The 20,702-nt window shown below is 35.4% G+C and overlaps 1 protein-coding gene across 3 annotated transcripts in view; it reads right to left on the minus strand.

Moving 5' to 3' along the window:
- Nucleotides 1–20,702, minus strand: part of LOC124354891 (aryl hydrocarbon receptor nuclear translocator homolog) — a 145,206-nt gene that overhangs the window by 115,054 nt on the left and 9,450 nt on the right. For all 3 annotated transcript variants that reach the window (XM_046805678.1, XM_046805677.1, XM_046805676.1), the window contains exon 2: nt 13,725–13,773. In XM_046805678.1, coding sequence (XP_046661634.1) covers nt 13,725–13,773 — 49 coding nt within the window. The remainder of the gene's footprint in view (nt 1–13,724; nt 13,774–20,702) is intronic.

Below are 20,702 nucleotides of genomic sequence, written 5' to 3' on the forward strand. Positions count from 1 at the left end.
AAACATCTCGGTCGGAGGAGAAAATACTAATCTCATCGCATCGACCGAGCAAAGCTAGATATCGTACAAATAATGCCAGAACAGTTGCACAGCCAGCTGCAGGCACTACATCTCCCGCTCTGTCACCAGCTTGATATGTTAGTCTCGGTAGAGATACGACACTTACACACTGTTTTCATGTTTGTTCCGTTAAAACAAAACATCTCGGTCGGAGGAGAAAATACCAATCTCATCGCATCGACCGAGCAAAGCTAGATATCGTACAAATAATGCCAGAACAGTTGCACAGCCAGCTGCAGGCACTACATCTCCCGCTCTGTCACCAGCTTGATATGTTAGTCTCGGTAGAGATACGACACTTACACACTGTTTTCATGTTTGTTCCGTTAAAACAAAACATCTCGGTCGGAGGAGAAAATACCAATCTCATCGCATCGACCGAGCAAAGCTAGATATCGTACAAATAATGCCAGAACAGTTGCACAACCAGCTGCAGGCACTACATCTCCCGCTCTGTCACCAGCTTGATATGTTAGTCTCGGTAGAGATACGACACTTACACACTGTTTTCATGTTTGTTCCGTTAAAACAAAACATCTCGGTCGGAGGAGAAAATACCAATCTCATCGCATCGACCGAGCAAAGCTAGATATCGTACAAATAATGCCAGAACAGTTGCACAGCCAGCTGCAGGCACTACATCTCCCGCTCTGTCACCAGCTTGATATGTTAGTCTCGGTAGAGATACGACACTTACACACTGTTTTCATGTTTGTTCCGTTAAAACAAAACATCTCGGTCGGAGGAGAAAATACTAATCTCATCGCATCGACCGAGCAAAGCTAGATATCGTACAAATAATGCCAGAACAATTGCACAGCCAGCTGCAGGCACTACATCTCCCGCTCTGTCACCAGCTTGATATGTTAGTTTCGGTAGAGATACGACACTTACACACTGTTTTCATTTTTGTGAAACATTTAGTCTTTGATTAGAAAAAACTATTAGTACTTCATAGTTTTATCTTTGGTTTGGTTGATACTAGGCAACATAGCGCTAGGGCAGATCAATGACAACATTTTAGTGACATAAGAATACGAAAGACGAAAACACAGCTCGCATAGTTCTTACTCTTTATTAAAATATTACAACAATTTCCCAACATAAACTTTAAATAATTTCAAGTTCAGAATTAAGTCCTATCAAGCTGAAGAATGGGAAAAAATTCTCTTAGCTTCCTGCAAAAGTGACTTTTTCCCTATAATACTTAAACTACATAAATAGTACCGAACACCAAGAAAACAGTATTTATGATTATTTGAAGTAAAATAGTTAGTATTTATAGTTTCCGAACGTTCTGACACTAATGATTCCGGCTATCACTGTGCTTGCAACGTAAACAACCGCCGAGTTTGGTTCTGTCACGTATCAGACAGACTTCTAGAGAATCTGACCGTTAATGTCTGAGACAGTTATCAAATATTATACTCATTTAAATCAATGTATTTTTCTAGAAAAAGATAATGGACAGCTAATGGAATTTGACTGAAGAATGAAGGCATCCAAGTAATTACAACGCTAGAGGAACCATGCCAAACAAACATACAAGTAGAATCAATCGTCTAATCAAAAAGAAATTTAACCTTTGGACTACTTATCAATAGTTATTTGAACATTAAACAATTAAAGTAAATAATTTGCTTAATTGATTCGGTGGCAACTACCGCTCTAAAAGGAACTCAAACCAGGATCCTTTAATGTCTATACACTCTTGGAAATCTTATCCCAATCAACAGACTATTTTAACCGTTTCACTCTTCTCCAGTATGTATATTGTTTATTACTTGACATTTACAGTATTACACATTTACTCATGTAAAGTTTCAAAAAGATAAAAGACTAAAAAGATTATCAAATTATCTTCTTTAATTCAGAAAACTATTTTGTTGCCTACTTTTAATACGCCGTAGTATTAACTATGCCAATGTATGCACTATCTATTTCTATGTATGAAATGAAAGGGACAGATGACTAGCAACTTTGCCGAAATAAGTAGACAACAGCGCCTAAAGCAAAGTTTTTATTAATAGCCTAAATCATTCAAGATATTTAGGGAGGAGAGACAGACCACCTGGAACTCACCCTCTCAGTGACAAATGGTGAACGTATGAGAGAGGGGAGGGCGTCACTACATTTACGTTCTAGAACACTGCTGGTATTGGGTTTGTCATACTAGCAAGGCTTTGATGACATAATGGTTTATTTTATCTATCCACTTACCGTACATTGATAAATTTGAAGAATAACCCCAATATAAAACATTTTATCAATGGTATTTGGATCCTTATCCATTTTATCAACTAGCATATAACATCTTCCGTATAAGTCACAAATAATGGCTCGTACGTGAAATGATAAATCATTATCTCTCCTAACTTTCAAACAAATTGAGGATTTCCATGACTACTACGGAAGAAGTTATTTCAACTCAGACTACCACATAGTGCAATGGAAGTCATTTTCATTTGTTTAATTCCCCATTCCTTTTGTAGTGCGTGTGATATCAGCATTCTTAAATCAGGAATTCTGCTGCATATGCTAAATATTGATCATGACTTACTAGGAATGGAACCCTCTGACATGAGACGTGCCTTCTCCACCCTGTCTTCTTTTATTTTGAACAGCCATTAATTTAGTGTCTATGGCTAATTTGGTCATCAGGAAGTTCAGCTCGTTCGCCTGTTCTCTTTTTATCGTGTGCATGTAATTCTTTCGAGGCAGCTTTCTTCCATTAATTGTCAATAATAGATTCTTTACAACTTATTGCTACATCTGATGTCTCACTGCTTAAGTGACGAATAATTAATGTCATATCCATCAGAATGTGGAGGTTTCTTCTTTCGCTCGGTTCTTTTCTTGTGGTCTTTTCAGAATCATTATCTGAAGCAATTGATTCATTTGGTAGACCTATACTTTTACAATCTTTCTGCTTCCAACTGTGTCCTTCATTGTATTCAGAATCATCCGAGTTGGATAAACCTAACTCATCTTTTTGGAGAACAGCTTGGTATTTGTTTATAAAACATTATATCTCACCAAAAACTACACCTTTTGCTGTAATTATTATTTCTTCTTTAGCAAGCCAAAATCAATAATCATCTCCACAGTATCCAATCAAGATTACTGATTGAGCTGTTTTTACGTTATACATTTCACGTTCATACTTTTCTTATATTAAATCGCTACTAGCTCTTGAACCAATAATGTGTGTTATCCGACAGTTCTAAATTTCGTAATGTTCATAACAGTTCACAGCGATATACGAAACCTCAGACGAATCATCATTTTCAGACGGAGGTTTTAGTTTGGATCTGTTACTGCCAACCTATAACATCTGCACTGACCTCTACTAGTAGTAAAATCTCTTCCTCACCCTCAGCCCCTAATGGTTAAGCCTGCCTTTGGGCAATTAGCTACATATTATCGTTTGTCTCTCCACACTGATAACAACCAGTAGGCGATGTCTTAAACGTAACTACATCGTCTAGGTCAACGGAATATTATTAGTTTGACCATAATCTCATTTGATTTTTTTAATCCTCTTCAGGAACCGAGCCTTTACGAAACCCGTTCTTAAATGTGGTCGAGTTTATAAAGTGGTAATGACAGTGTACAAAGACAATAGTAAATAGCATATACGGTCATATTCGTCTAAAGTAGTTACACTCCTGTAACTCATGCAATAATAGCATCAAATATAAAGAAGCTATCTTCCAGTGTTTCTCTTCTACTGAGTTCCGAGCTCAGTGTAGGTACGCCAGCAAGTTAACTTAGAAAATGAACTAGATTTATTTTTTCAAAATACAAATACAAGGCGTGTTCTGTGGGTGGTCCTCGTCTATAACTTGCTTTAGTTCTTCCTTTTCCAGTAAAATTGTTATGCGAAACTTTCAATTATTAAAGTAAGTACCAACTAGTAATATTGTACTTGCAAACATAACTTTAATTTGTGGTCATAACATGTTAAACCACATACATGCAATGGGCTTCAATGATTAAGACAAGCCCATAGATTCCATAAATAGTTTTATTGTGAAAGTAAACAGAATACATATAATTTGAGTGCTAAGTAATAAAAGTCATAGAGCTAATAGTGTAATCTTATATTAAATAATTTGCTACCACAACACAAGCATTACTGCTTACTCACAAACTATCTAAATTATATACAGAGGAACTTGAAATGCTATTGGGGTTCGACAAACGTATAAAAAGATAAAAAGTGTGCGACTCTTGTAAAACTTACAAAAACTGTAGGTCCCGAATGCAATTAACAATGCATTTGTCAGGTTATACTATATAAACCTGTAGAGAGGTTTCAGTACTAACACCTTTAGATTTTACAGGACTGATATAACGCAAATTGTTTGGAAGTGTACTGTGTCTACAGTACGCTTATACAACTATGCTTTGGTGGTGTGAGCTCGTGACAATTCCATCCGATTAATAAATGACGCATTAATAAAATTTTGCTGGTGGTGTTGCCAGTTGAAGAGAAGAGAATGAGAAGTACACGATTACCAAAATTGAATCTTACGCTTACGGAATATAAAGAGCAAGATTATGAAAAATAGGTCTTATGAAAGTATTACGATATTACTTCAAAGTTATACGTTACAAAATAAAATTATACATCTATTTCAACTTGTACACACTATTAGTTACTGTGCTATATCCAGTAAAAGATTGTCTTTGTTTCGACTACGCAACAATTAAAACGTATCATACATCAAACCGTTCAAAATTGAGCAATGAACCCTTCAAAAGAGACTCGCTTAGTACCTCCTGGGCGGAACGTCTGAAGGCAGATGAGACTGCCGCATTGGTGAGAGGTTGGGGACGCGGTAAGGCAACTTTCACATCAGAGCTGCGGCTCAGCCACGCTATAATTACTATTTTGAACAAGGTCAGCATTGAGAGTTCACCAAACTGGTTTATAGGCGAATAATTACAGAGGGCCGGCGCGGCCCGGCGGACTGAGGCGAACCACGTTCACGATATATGCGGTGCGCGGTGCTGTACCGTCTCTACTTCTCCCCATTACATTCTACATTCCTCGGCACGGCTCGTTACATTCTCCCCCTACCCCCTACCCGCTAGTTACCGGACACCACTCGGAGCAGGAGTCAATCAACGGTGCTATTACAGACAATAGACGTGCAACCGGCAGGTAGTCAGTCACTTTGGTACGAACAGAGACCATAATAATGTTCCACATACTTATCGTAAGACGTGTGCTAAAACAATACACCAATTTTTTTAATCTTTTTAATTATTTTTATTTTTTTCTATGTTAGTAAGGCGCGTATTCCAATAAATTATGTATTTATGCCAGCCTGTACATCTTTATTTATACACACGTTATTTATGTTTTTAATCTAAAATATTTTATACGTGAAAAGGGAATACACAATTAACTGGAGACTATATAGTTGAAAATAATAAGAGCGATACAAATAAATTATTAAATGTTCTAAAACCACTAGCAGGATTTAATGCGGAGTACTTTATGAGAAACGGTATTGCAGGTGAACGAACACGCAAACCCGACCGTGAAGACACCGTTTACGGATTCAGGGGGGAACGTACAGATCAACCCCGAAGACAACAAACATCTCATCACAAGAGACACGTCTTTTGTCATGTATAACAGCCCCGCGCACTCACAACACACGTAGTCTAGCCGAGTCGGGGTGACAAGATTGTCATCTGCGCCTAACCAGATTAGGATCTCGTCAGCGCCATTGTTATTCACCGCGACCGGCCCAAAAAGAGCATATCAACACATCAACACGCGGGTTGGGATGCAGCGCACGGCGCGCCCTTATCTCACCTCGCTGTTTTACATCGTACACTTCGTCTCACCGTCTCACCCCCTCGCCCAGCCACGACAACAGGCCACACAAACTTGCCAGCGCCGCGCCGTACACTAATGTGCGCGCTTCTTCTCGCCCTCCTTCGGAATGCCAAATCCGCCGCTAATCAGTCAAACTTAGATTGAAACGTCTCGAATAATAGGAATTCACGGGAGCGAAAGTTTCGACAGAGTAATAAGACCTTGGAATCCACAATAGGTTTAGGTTGCAAACAACAGAATCGCTATTGCTAACAATAATATTACTTCTGAACATATTGTACAATTACAATGCATATTGTGCAGTATATTTTGAAATTAAAACGTTAAATATTGTAATATAATAGAAAGAAAGGGAAGAGACTTAAAAGCAATCTTTTGCCTCTTATGACATGAGAAGAAACAAAAAACAAGTTTGCATAAAATGATCTCTTACTTGATTGTATGAGATGAGATACACCTCGACCTTTAGTTAGGCTATCAGAATTCCACAGCTTCCTCAGCTGGTTATGAATCCTTGGTGGAAAATGGTTGGTATGAATGTAAAAAGACTTGATTTAATTTATTGTTCATTGTAGAAGTGTATGTGTACAATGAGCAAGTTGTTATTTTTTTAAATTGTATAGAGTTCATTTATTTATGTTGTGTAAAGAAATTTAAATATTAATTTGTGTAACTGCCAGCAGTTTAGTTTAGTTTATTTTGTTATGTAAAGTTCATATTAAGAGTACATTAATTTTAGTTAGGATGGCTGTTTTGGGAATAATTGAAGGTTTTGTACTTTGTTTGTGCTATATCATGTACTGTAGCTGTCATGTAAAATTGAAAAATAAATAAATAAAAATAAATAAATAATTCCTCATTTCCAAAATATAAACTAGTCAAGATTTTTATTTAATTAAATACGACATGGACACCACAGCCACTGTCACCTGGACCAGCAGTGAGCCAGCGACAGACAGCACAGCACCACAGTTCTCCTGACATGACATTGAAGTAGTAACTGGACAGTAATTGTGAGGACAAATACATAATCACAATGAGGTGGCCATGCGACATGGACACCACAGCCACTGTCACCTGGACCAGCAGTGAGCCAGCGACAGACAGCACAGCACCACAGTTCTCCTGACATGACATTGAAGTAGTAACTGGACAGTAATTGTGAGGACAAATACATAATCACAATGAGGTGGCCATGCGACATGGACACCACAGCCACTGTCACCTGGACCAGCAGTGAGCCAGCGACAGACAGCACAGCACCACAGTTCTCCTGACATGACATTGAAGTAGTAACTGGACAGTAATTGTGAGGACAAATACATAATCACAATGAGGTGGCCATGCGACATGGACACCACAGCCACTGTCACCTGGACCAGCAGTGAGCCAGCGACAGACAGCACAGCACCACAGTTCTCCTGACATGACATTGAAGTAGTAACTGGACAGTAATTGTGAGGACAAATACATAATCACAATGAGGTGGCCATGCGACATGGGACACCACAGCCACTGTCACCTGGACCAGCAGTGAGCCAGCGACAGACAGCACAGCACAGCACCACAGTTCTCCTGACATGACATTGAAGCAGTAACGGGACAGTAATTGTGAGGACAAAGACATAATCACAGTGAGGTGGGCATGCGACACGACACCACAGCCACTGTCACCTGGACCAGCAGTGAGCCAGGGACAGACAGCACAGCACCACAGTTCTCCTGACATGACATTGAAGTAGTAACTGGACAGTAATTGTGAGGACAAATACATAATCACAATGAGGTGGCCATGCGACATGGACACCACAGCCACTGTCACTTGGACCAGCAGTGAGCCAGGGACAGACAGCACAGCACCACAGTTCTCCTGACATGACATTGAAGCAGTAACGGGACAGTAATTGTGAGGACAAAGACATAATAACAGTGAGGTGGGCATGCGACACGACACCACAGCCACTGTCACCTGGACCAGCAGTGAGCCAGCGACAGACAGCACAGCACCACAGTTCTCCTGACATGACATTGAAGTAGTAACGGGACAGTAATTGTGAGGACAACGACATAATCACAATGAGGTGGGCATGCAACACGGACACCACAGCCACTGTAATTTAAAACTCATTACACTACCAGCCCTTCTAGCTAATTGCTAATAAGCCCTATAGCCTACACCTCATACCTACTTTAATTTTACACAAGTATAAACCAGTAAGTTGTGTTAGTATTCTTCTAAAATTGCATTCCATTTTGACTTATAACTCATTTAATTTCTTACACTTGAAAAATATATGGTAGCATCATGTTATATAATAAGTGCTTTAAGTAAGCAAGCTACGGACTTTTTGATTTTAAAAATTTTATGTGAAGCTGCAGATAACAGCTGGTGATAAATAAATTTAAATTAATAACACTAACCTTCACCACAATTCAAAATACTTTAAATAATCACTATCATAAACAAAACTAAGAAATTATTCCAGTACATTATGTAATGTTATGTTGATTGTAGACATTGGTGAACCTCTGAAGAAAATCTTGTAAGAACTTTTACCTAATTATGGCTGTGAAAGTCTTGTGGGTAACTGAGCAGTGATAAAAGAAATGGAAAATGCTACACAACAAACTCTCTTTATCCTCTGTTTTAGTTGTGTTAGAATTCTTAATATCCACCCCAATTGAACATAATACTTCAAACCTTATTCTTGTTTTAACAATTCAATTTTAACCATACCAAACCCTTAGTGATAAAAATTATATTTATTGAAACATCTCATTTAGTTTTTATTGTATATCAGATTAATTCGAACAAGTCATAGTTCAATTTGATGCATAATTTATTAAATCATAATCCCCTTATACTTCAAAAATTTAAGTTTTAATACAAACGTTGGTTTGATATTTCTGTTTGCCAACATTTTTATATACTGTTTTATACATAATCTGTATTAGTGCTCTTGTTTTGAATAAAGCATTGATTGGTTTGAAACATTTTTAGTCAACATAATTATGTTTTTATAGTGAGAATATCTACCAAGTTATGCAACAAAATACTAAAATAATCCTAAAATATAAGTTAATTTATATCTTTGTTGGAAATTTAATACTTTTCAACATATAGTAAGATTTTTAAAATCCATCTTGAAAAAAAATATATATATATAATTTCAATGAACATTGAATCACAAACTGTATTTGCTCCGCTGGGACTTGAACCCGGATCTCTCACTTCCCGGGTGAATGTGCTACCATTACACCACAGAGCCCTTACTTTTTACGATTGAATTATTTTGTATTTGGCCGTTTCTTTCACGTATGTGTTTAAATAACCAAATTAACATATGATCGGAGGACTAAATACCTGTCAAATGACTTATTTACATTCATTAAAAATGAATAGGTGAATGAATAGAATAGCCTAATTTAAATTAAATAAACATTGAATCACAAAAAATACTTGCTCCACCGGGACTCGAACCAGGATCTCTCACTTGCCCGATGAATGTGCTACCATTATGGTATATAAGAAGTATTTAGAAGATGTAGCTTGAACATGCGTAATTTGGGAAAAATTTTCTGTTTACGTATGTTTTCTGTAATGTTCTAATCTAGAGCAGAACTTGGGTTTTACTTTTTACTTTATAGAAACTTTGCATTTTTTATGCTGGGGTTTGCCTTTTGATCTACAGTGGTTCTGATAAAAACGCAAGATAGATAGAGGTTGTAAAAATGAAAACTTGTTGTTAATACAATTATTATCGTTTTAGTCATGTCTGAACCAGCTTCAGCACAGTTCATTTATTTTATGTTTACTACTATCTCTTCAGTAGGCCTACTGTCTGTGAGCATCTGATTACATCTTTTCTTATCTTGTTTGCCATAAGATATATAAAGATTGATATTTTAATGAATGTGCATGCAATGCAGGGTGATGCAGGATTTCCTTGACTGACAGTATCTAAGACAATTAACTGAGAGAAATGGTACCTGCAAGATCCCCTGATCAAGTGGAGAGACTTATTGGCTACATACCAAATTGTCAATTTTCTCTAAAACTCAATATTGGAAACCCAAGTGCATACATTGGCCAAAACTGTTCACATTCACACCCTTAAAAACCATGAAAAATGTACACATTTATCAAAATTACCCTGTATATTAGTTTAAAAGTATGATATGTTATTTGAGTAAGTAAAAACAGTAATAGTGAATAAGTATAACATTTCCCACTTTTTAGAGTGGTATTAAGGTGAAATTTCATAACTTGGCAAATCTTTAACTTTGATTGTGTTTTTATTTGTGAAATTGACCACAAAGAATACTCTACTGTTTGAGAATAATAAAAAAAAACAGCAATAACAGAAGATGATTAATATAGTTGATGGTTCTGTAGTAATGTCAAACTATGATAAAAATTTGGATTAAACAATTTTGCTTAATAGCTCAGTTTCTTAAAAATAAGAGCTTGTTGTAGTCTATTTCATTTCTCAAAAAGTTTTAAATTAAAGTGAATTTGATAATATATATATATATATACCTGTATTACTTACTTTTATCATATCTATTATAGAACCTTCTTCTTCTATTTATATAGTTATATTTTCTATTATAAAGCATCAAATATAAATTTTGTGACACATAATTTAGCAACCTTTTGTGTTTTTGGTGTTTAAATTGAATGCATCCAGAAATATTAAGGGACCAGTGGGTGACGGCCAATCTAGAAATTAACGTGTTTATCCTTCATTTTACAACACCTTTACTTTTCAATGCACCACTTGAAACTTGACCAATGTACACAACATTACCTCACTTCCCTTGAATAAGAAGAAAAGGGTAAATTATATATTCACACAAAATTAAGTGGAGTTGATTCAAGTAAGCAGCTCTATACCTTGTTGGTTAACTTAAAAGTGACAAACTACCTACTTCAGATATTGAGGAGTTTTACAAATAATAAATATACCCTTGCCTGCTTTACTTGTATTGGATTTTCATTAATAGCCAAATTTAGTTGAATGAGACTAAACAGATAACTTAAATCAGAGTTGAAAGAGGCCAAACAGATAACTTAAATCAGAGTTGAAAGAGTCCAAACAGATAACTTAAATCAGAGTTGAAAGAGTCCAAACAGATAACTTAAATCAGCTAATCTATCAGCAGTATAGAACGATGATATTTGCTGTTGTTGGACTCGATAGGGTCTTCTCAAAACCGTGTTGTTGTTTGTTCCTCTATGCAATAAATCTTGATAGAAAAATTCCCAACTTAAAACTTGGTATATAGATTAGTCCAAGGAAAAAAAACAATAGATTTGGGGTTAAAAGTTCAAAGGGTAGTCATCTGCATACCTGGAATATATGCTGTAACTCTTGATAGAAAGGTTCTAGAGACTTGAAACCTGGTGTATAACTTTCTCTGGATCCAAGGAAGAACCCTATTGATTTTAGAACCAAAAGGCAGTCCATCCATAGGTCTATCTGTCTATGATAACTCTATTGTAATTTATCGAGTTCTTCAATACTGTTTTGTACTTGTTTATTACAGACTATGTCGTTTTTCATTATGTGTTATATTTTTAAATAATGTTTTTAGTCAACTTTAAAGTAAAGGTTATTATAGCACTGGTATAAATATTATTTAATTGAAAAATAGATACAAAGTACAAGAACCACAAACGTCATATTTATGCTGTAGGCGTAGCTAGTGAGAGATTTGTTAACTTATAAAATCTAAGTTTTGTAAATGTTCCTATTAGTTTGGAAAGTTAGTTAGTTCTATTTTAAAAGCAGACTGGCAAAAATTCCAAATGTCAATAAACATAGGTGTGTATCTATCTCAGCAGGAAGTAGACAAGCTCTTATGTTGAAAGGTTAATTAGTATTGTTCACATTTGCATTTTACTGTAGATATGTTAAATTTTGAAACTGTAACACGTTTTATTTTACCTTAAAAGGAGTTTTTTCATTATGTTTATTTTTAGTATAAAAACTACATTGTCTACCCCCAGTATAAAAAATATTTTAGAAAAAATTCTGTGGTTCTAAATGTTAAGGGAAAAAAACCATATGTATTTGAATCTTTGCATAGTTTAACATAATTACATAAATTAATAATTAAATAACATTTCCGGGGAATGTTAGCAAAACCATGCACAATTTTGGGGAAAGCCAAAAAGATACAACTCAGATTCAAATATTGACTGTGACTGTAGCACTTCCTGCCAGCTTTGTACTGAATTGATTCTCCCCCTTTTTCTGTTTTTTACACAGCACGGAGGCCATGAGGATAGGCACAATGAAGCTAAAAACGGAACCAATCTCTCCATAAAATAAATAATAGTCAAGAATACTTTCAAAGTTTAGTTACCTTTAAAATAGCTTCAAATTTAAATAAAAAAATTCTATGAAGCTACTTTTCCAACACAAAATACATAATTATGTAGGTAAATTTAAAAATTCATATATTAATACAAGTTACTTGGTCAGAAAAGGCAAAACGAAACCAATCAAAGCTTGAATATGCTAGTAATATTAAGCAACTCGCCAAGGATTGTCACTGATTCACAATGAAGTAGCCACATACATAAGTGTGAACACAGGTCCGACATTACGCACACTCACAACTTGCAAAGGATTGTCACTGATTCTCAATACACACATCACAGTTAACTTAATTTGCTAGTAATGTTGAGCTGTAACTTTGGTACAGTGGCTGAGCTACAAGTGTGTGAAGTAGCCACATACACAAGTGTGAACACAGGCCCGACATTACGCACACTCACAACTTGCAAAGGATTGTCACTGATTCTCAATGTACACATCACAGTTAACTTAATTTGCTAGTAATGTTGAGCTGTAACTTTGGTACAGTGGCTGAGCTACAAGTGTGTGAAGTAGCCACATACACAAGTGTGAACACAGGCCCGACATTACGCACACTCACAACTTGCAAAGGATTGTCACTGATTCTCAATGTACACATCACAGTTAACTTAATTTGCTAGTAATGTTGAGCTGTAACTTTGGTACAGTGGCTGAGCTACAAGTGTGTGAAGTAGCCACATACACAAGTGTGAACACAGGCCCGACATTACGCACACTCACAACTTGCAAAGGATTGTCACTGATTCTCAATGTACACATCACAGTTAACTTAATTTGCTAGTAATGTTGAGCTGTAACTTTGGTACAGTGGCTGAGCTACAAGTGTGTGAAGTAGCCACATACACAAGTGTGAACACAGGCCCGACATTACGCACACTCACAACTTGCAAAGGATTGTCACTGATTCTCAATGTACACATCACAGTTAACTTAATTTGCTAGTAATGTTGAGCTATAACTTTGATACAGCGGCTGAGCTACAAGTGTGTGAAGAGCCCACACTTACACTGACCCATATACGGTGGGCTACTACGTAGAGGAACACTGTACATTTTTCTCAATAAGACATTTTACTCTCCACCAACTGTACCACAATTTTATTGTTAAAGTCCTCAAGTGAATTTATAGTCTTTGGAAAATGGACAACCTAAAAAAGGAAAAGGCTCTCTCCTGAACTATATAAAAAAAGAATTATGTTACTTTATGTACAAATTCAACGCTTTCAGTAGGTTTAGAACCAATATTGTGGTTACTAGTGCTCTATCTGTCATTTATCTCCTATTCAGTTTCAATTACTTTTCCCACTTGTTCCTGATTATGTTACTGAAAATGTTAATAATAAACAAAGAAAATATAAAAATGATAAGGAATAGTTATACAATTTTTTATTTAATTCTAGCAATGCATATCTTACTCACCCTATAGAGCCAGCTCGGCGTTTCTGGATGACCTTACTCGGGTCAGTGCCTAGAAAAGAAATTAAGTTTAGTAAAAAATAATATGAATAAACTTACAACAGGCAAAATGGAACAGTATGTAAAAATCATTATCAATTGTAATCATTAGAACAGTTAGAAGTTAACATTCAAATACTCAATTTTATTCAGAAAATTAAACATATGATTTTAAGTTTAAGCCTAATATATCTTTTCAAACAAATTATATTAAAAAATTTAAAACCTTTTTAATAAATAACTAATACATATAAAATATTTACTATTAAGTTGCACAATTAAATCTTTCATTAGCTTATACATGAATGTTTGCAGAACATTATTTGTTATTTATTATAAATAATATTGATTTATTAAAAATAATTAATTAAGAAAGATACTGAAGATAGCTGTAATTAATACTCAAATTACAATTGTTATTTTCCAACATGATATTTTCCATGAAACTTTATTACTAAATACAAGTACGTTCGATGATGGTGCAAGCTGCACTCTCAGTGCTACATAGAAAACAGCACAAAAGTGATATTGCAATAAAAGGACAGTGAACTAGAGCTAAACTCAAAATTCAATTGAATCAACCCTTCCTACCATAGCTACGTAATGTGTAGAAAACACGGTTGCTCCACCGTGCTTAGAGATTGTGTCTATCACATCGCAGTGCACTCAAGTGTGTACCTGATGAGACAATGAGACTACCACTTTACTTATTTATACATGTCTCTGATGCCAAAAAAAGTAGATGTTTAGTTTTGAGCTTCTTCGTCGTCGACTTTCTTTGGATCTCTTCAGATGAACATGACTCCAGATTCCAGAAGTCAAGTCTGAGATAGCGTCAGTTACCAGATGCTGCAATAAAAGGAAGGTGAACTGGAGCTAAACTAAAAATTTAACATCCAAACTAGGAATACGAACTTTAGCTTCAACTTAATTCTCTACAGTCTGGACTTCAAGCTGTTCATCAGGTATCACTTCATTATTTATGAATAACAAACAATGTTCTATGACACGCACATTACACTGTTGTGATGTCTTCGTGAACATATGACAAATTTCAACCATAGGTCCAATGCCAAGTGGCGCAACGGCAACGGAGATATGTGTGCAGCACCCTGTTTTGTCTCCGAGCACATTTGCGTAAATGCAGCGATGTGCCACACGTTAAAAAAAGCTGACGTGTGCACCAGACCTAAGGAAGACCTCTGGGAAAGGCTTTGTCATTGTACTGACAATGAAAAACACCAATGGTAAATATCGTTTTTTAAATTAACTACTGTACAGTCTTTTAAATAGAAGTAATAATATTTATAACAAAACCCCATAGATCCTTAAGCTGAATTCATTAATTTACATCCTTTACAAATAAATATTTTCAACTCAGTTTGAAATATATTTAAACTTTAATATTATAGAATTGAGAAAATATGAGCTATATACGTAAAAAGTCACTGGACTAAAATTTGTTAATTCATTCTTTGTTGACAGTGTTGAATTTTATTGTAATGTTATAGAAATAATAGATTCTGACATAGTAGAATGTATGCACAGTTGTGTGAATTAGTTAAAACCGCTTTACACACTGATTAAACAAGAATAATAATGATTTAATAGAAAGAATAAATGTATATTATTCTTGGTTTTTGAATGGTTTATGGTAATAAAAAATTAAGTATCTTTTAAAAATTGAGCAAGTAATGGCAATAAACCACTTAATATGTAATGTCCTTTACCAACATTTCATCAGGCTTCATTTTAACGTGTTCACTGCATTGTTAAATTTGGTAATATTGCAACATGAGTCACCCACCTGTACTCATGAAGATGCATAATGTGTGGTATGAGTCACATGTAACTCATGAAATTGGTGGATTTTGGCACCTGTTAGAGCACTCTAGGTGAAATTGGTAGAACTATCAGATTGTGCTCTATTTTCTAATAGCAGTATTTTCCAACCGGTGGTCCGTGAGAGCCTTGGGGGTGGTCCGCGAGAATCCATTGACTACTTAAAAAAAAAGTAATATTTACCCGTCATTAAATCAAAATTATGATATCAGATATTCTTTGAAATATTTTTAACAAATAATTATTAGAAAAAACATATCAGATTCATAATAATTTGTGTACCATGTAGAAAACAAGCTTTCAATAACATTATAACAATTCGTGGCTAGTCATGCGGATGTCACACACACAGTCGGTGATCACGTGACTGTGTCGTATACATCACGTCATGATGTCTGACAGCGCTGTTTGAAACAGTGAATCCAGTAACATCTACTAGTTTTTCGCTGATAATTTTCTCAGCAATGAAGCCTTGAAACCTGCAAAGTTAAAACATCATTTAAAGACAAATCATGCAAACGTAAGTGACTGAATTATTCTCTGAAAAATTAGAAAATTCAAAGAAAATTAAACTGGGAAAAACCAGTGCAGCATATGAACTGTTTGAAAAAGCTCTCTCCGCTTCATTTGAAAATTCCTATTAAATTACCAAAGCGAAGAAACCCCTTATGATTGGAGAAACACTAGTAAAACCATGTTTGATCAGCAGCCGAACAGGTTTTAGGACTTGGAAGCTTCTAAGAAAACTGCAAGATACTCCTTTATCTAACAATACAGTAAAATCACCGATTGATACCATTTCCACTGACATTGAGAACCATCTAGTTTGTGAAATTAAAAAATCTCCTTATTTTAGTTTGCAGTGTGACGAGAGTACCAACGTATCTCAATGTAGCCAGTTGCTAGTTTTTATTAAGATATTTGGGAGAAGAAGGCAAAATAAAAGAAGATCTTTTAATATCACAAGAGTTGGAAACAACATCAAAAGGAAAGGACGTTATGAAAATAATTTGTGATTACTTTGAGAAGTATGGCCTTGAGTGGAAGAAGCTAGCAGGATTTTGTACCGATAGAGTTCCTGCTATTCTGGGATCACGTTCAGGTCTAGCAACACTAGTGAAGGAGAAGAACCCTGATACAGTTTCGATGCATTGTATAATTCACCGTCAAGCATTAGCATCGGAGACCATGCCAGAAAACTTATTGAATACCATGAAATTGGCCATACAAATGGCAAACTCTGTTAAAGGTGGTACAAAACACACATGTATTTAAAAAAAGTTATGTGCAGACTCCGAGAACGAGACATTGCTTTATCATACTGAGGTGCGTTGGCTGTCAAAAGACAATATGTTGGTATGCTTATATGAGTTGAGAAAGGAGTTAAAGTATTTTTTATTAAAACTAAATGCATCATTTCTTGGAACAGCTGTGATCCAAGCTTCAGAGGATTTCAGAGAGAGATTCAACTCGCACATCTAGCAGATATTTTTGGTCATTTGAACCATTTAAACTTACAACTTCAAGGTTCTGAAGACGAAAATTTGGAAGGTGTTGGTAACATATTTACATTCGAGGACAAACTTCGTGTGTTTTTGTGTAAGATTATCTTTGGATAGGTAAAGTTGAAGAAAATAACTTCCACTCGTTCACAACAACAATAAAAGGTCTTGCTAACAAAAATTACGCTGCTGTTACAACCCAGATGCAGCATAACATACTCAGCCACTTATGCAACCTCAAAAGTGAATTTGCTCGTTACTTCCCAGAATATGGAAGCAGTGAGACTCAATCTTTGAAAAAGATTCTTAGAAGTCCTTTTCGTGTGAAGACTGCAGATCTTACTGACAATATTCAAGAGTATTATCGAACATCAAAATGACATTAGCTTCAAGAACTTGTTTAAATCTGGTGTAAAGCTAGAAGAGTTGTGGTGTATGAAAGTCCTGGTCATTCCTAAGATTTTACAAGTTGCTTTGCGGTATTTCATGTTTTCAATCACTTTTTTGTATGAGCAAGGGTTCTCCAGTTTATTGTTAATTATAAACAAACTGTGATATCGGTTTAGCAATGACACTTAGAAAGAGCATAAATCCTAGAATTCCTCCGATTGTAAAGAAATTCATGCACAAAAGTCACATTTAAAAAAGAGGAAGATTTTCCTTTTTCTTCTACTAAGTAAATGTTGTATTCCTTGTATCATTAAAGAATATGAACAATTAAAATATATTTTAGTTTTTGTGATGTACAATGTAGCCTACAATCTGAAAATTACAATTTATATCTTTGTAATATTTTTAATTATAATTGTGTCTTAATTAATAAGACTTTAATATTTTCTGTTAAATAGTTTTAATTAATCACCTTTGAATTTGGTTACGACTAATAATATATCACGAAATATGCTGATTTAAAAAGAAATTTCTGTTTTAGGCATTAGTCCATTATTACAATATTTGTTAGGAAATGAAGATATAATTTGTCTTCTGTTAATAATTAGTAGGCTTAATGTTAATTTCTCAAGAACTAAAGTTGGAATATGATCAGTCACTTGTCCACACATCTTAGGTTTCCAAGAACTCGTGAGAGATGGAAGAAAAGATCAGTTGTGTGGTGTTAAAAGGACCTGCCGCCAACCATTAGACGTTCCAAGAAAAAAATGGTATCAGTTACCGATGCCATCTTGTATAACAGTTCGGCAGTTTCGATGTTTTGGTCAAAGGTAGAGGTGGTCAAAAATCATAAAAATTCTGTTGGTATAAAATCTTCAGATTTAGAGTTTAAATTTAGAATTTATTCGAGAATAAAAAGTTAGAATTTATTTGTAAATGCCAATACAATTTTAATGTGTCAATATTGCAATTTATGAATTGACTATGAAAGGCGAGACACGCTTATTAAACATTTGTACCACAAAATATGTTCCAGATACATTACATCATTTGTAAGGGTCTCTATATGTAATAGGTGATCTGTGGCAATTACCTTTCAGGCAGAGTGGTCCGCAGAAGAATGAAATATGCAGGTTGGGAATCACTGTTCTAATAGGGAGCATCGACATGTATAGTGTTTACTTTTTAACTATCCCTGTAACTTAAAGGCTGATACAATAGCGTATGCAGACAATGATAGCAGTTGAAATCAATGCGAACAATGGAAACAACGTTCACATTTAAGTCACAGGCGTAAGCACTGCTAAGTCACATTTTAGTCATACCACGCTGTGTTTATCTGTGGCATGAGTCACTTGTGACACATACGTAATAATACTCCTTGTTGTAATAGTTATAAAATATACTTGAACTCTCCACATCAATTACCAATTAAACCAGTAAAAAATGATTAAAAAAACACATTCTACAAACAGAGTGAAATCTGGTAGGTTTATCAACTTAAAGGGTACTACGGATCACCCACCAGTGACTCATACCACAGTGAATGTATTAAAAAGTTTGTAAAATGTTTTGAATAAATTGGTTTAATCCTGGACGGGGTACATGATATAACATGATGTAAAAATGACCGCACTATTTACAAATTAGTTGCTACTTTGATCAGTGCCGCATTTCCCTATAGGCCCACTAGGCCCAGGCCTAGGGCGCAAAATTTTAGGGGGCGCATAAATTTGAAAGTACACAAAAGAAAAAAGTTGCGGCGGCGGGTGGTGTTGGCGCTTGGCGGGGCGGGTGGTGTTGGCGCTTGGCGGGGCGGGTGGCCAAGGTCAACTAGGTCCGGGGTGCAACGTTGACTCATTCATTGGTTCATTGCTTTTATTTATTCAAAACACTCCTATATATATATATATATATATATATATATATATATATATACACTATTGTAATTATCTTTCATCAAAATTACGTAATTAAGAAATTTACTGGATTTCTACGTCAGTGTAATCAGAGTCCTCTGGGGGGGGGGGGGGGGGGGGGCTCTTTGGTCTGTAGGCCTAGGGGCGCCGAATTTGTAAATGCGGCCCTGACTTTGATGCTGTCTGTGGCCCCAACCCTCACACAAATCCATCCCACCAGTATAAACGGCCTGTTGTTCAGTTCGAGTCAGGCGTTTTCCCAGCCAGTATTATTGTTCAGGTAGTGCAGTCATTTTTACACAACTCACCTTGATAAGTTTCAGTTTTTGCGGTCACTTTCATGCCAGGCACCCTGATACACTAGATTGTTTAATTATAATTTTCATACGAAGTGACCAAACATTTTATATATAAAAATTGATTTTTAGAATGATTATTGATATTGTTTTGAAGTAAAATAAAATACAATTAAATAATAGATGAAAGACAGTCTATATGGTTGGAAACTCCTTGATTAGTGCTGAGAAATAAGAAAGAGAAGCAACTAAAGCTACAGATGAGAAAAGAGATCATTTGCAGAGACTTTTATTTTCAGATGATGGCAATACTCAAGAGCGAGATGATCAAGAAATAGAAGGTTCAGATAGTTCAAAAGACAAAGTTGAATTCCATGATAATGACAGTAGGTCCGAAGTATCTATTGAAGATATAGAAGATAGAACAGAAGAAAATGTGATATATAATGAATGAAATGGACAAAATAATAGTAGTATTGCAATACAAGGAAAGACTTGGAGAATGAATTAATCATAAAGAAAATATAAATTATGATATAAACAATATACACACAGGTGATCAATATATTATTTATGATAGAGAGAATGAAACTCAACGGAATGCACACATGTCAAATCAATCATTGTGTAGACATATAAGGTGCCATACTATAATCAGAACAGAAAGTATTCTTCAAACCACGGATGTTCAGTGAGCTTGCAATGACCTATAAAAAATTATGGTTCTTAAATTTAATTTCTTCTTTTACTAAATATTATTTGGGTGTATCAATCGGGTTGATAGGGAGCGCCATGATCAAACGTCTACTTCATGTGCTGTCTAGTCCACCCAGTGCACTTTCAAACTTGCCTCTGGTCATGTGACGATACTCATTTGCATAGCCGAAGCAGATGAGCTCTTTAAATCAATCAGCACATCGAAAACCAGATTCAAACTTTTAGTCAGTCATACTACTCCTCCTGGTCAGGCTCTTCTTGTAGTTACTTGGACGG

This window comes from Homalodisca vitripennis, chromosome 2 (genome assembly GCF_021130785.1).
Source record: "Homalodisca vitripennis isolate AUS2020 chromosome 2, UT_GWSS_2.1, whole genome shotgun sequence".
Lineage (NCBI taxonomy): Eukaryota > Metazoa > Arthropoda > Insecta > Hemiptera > Cicadellidae > Homalodisca > Homalodisca vitripennis.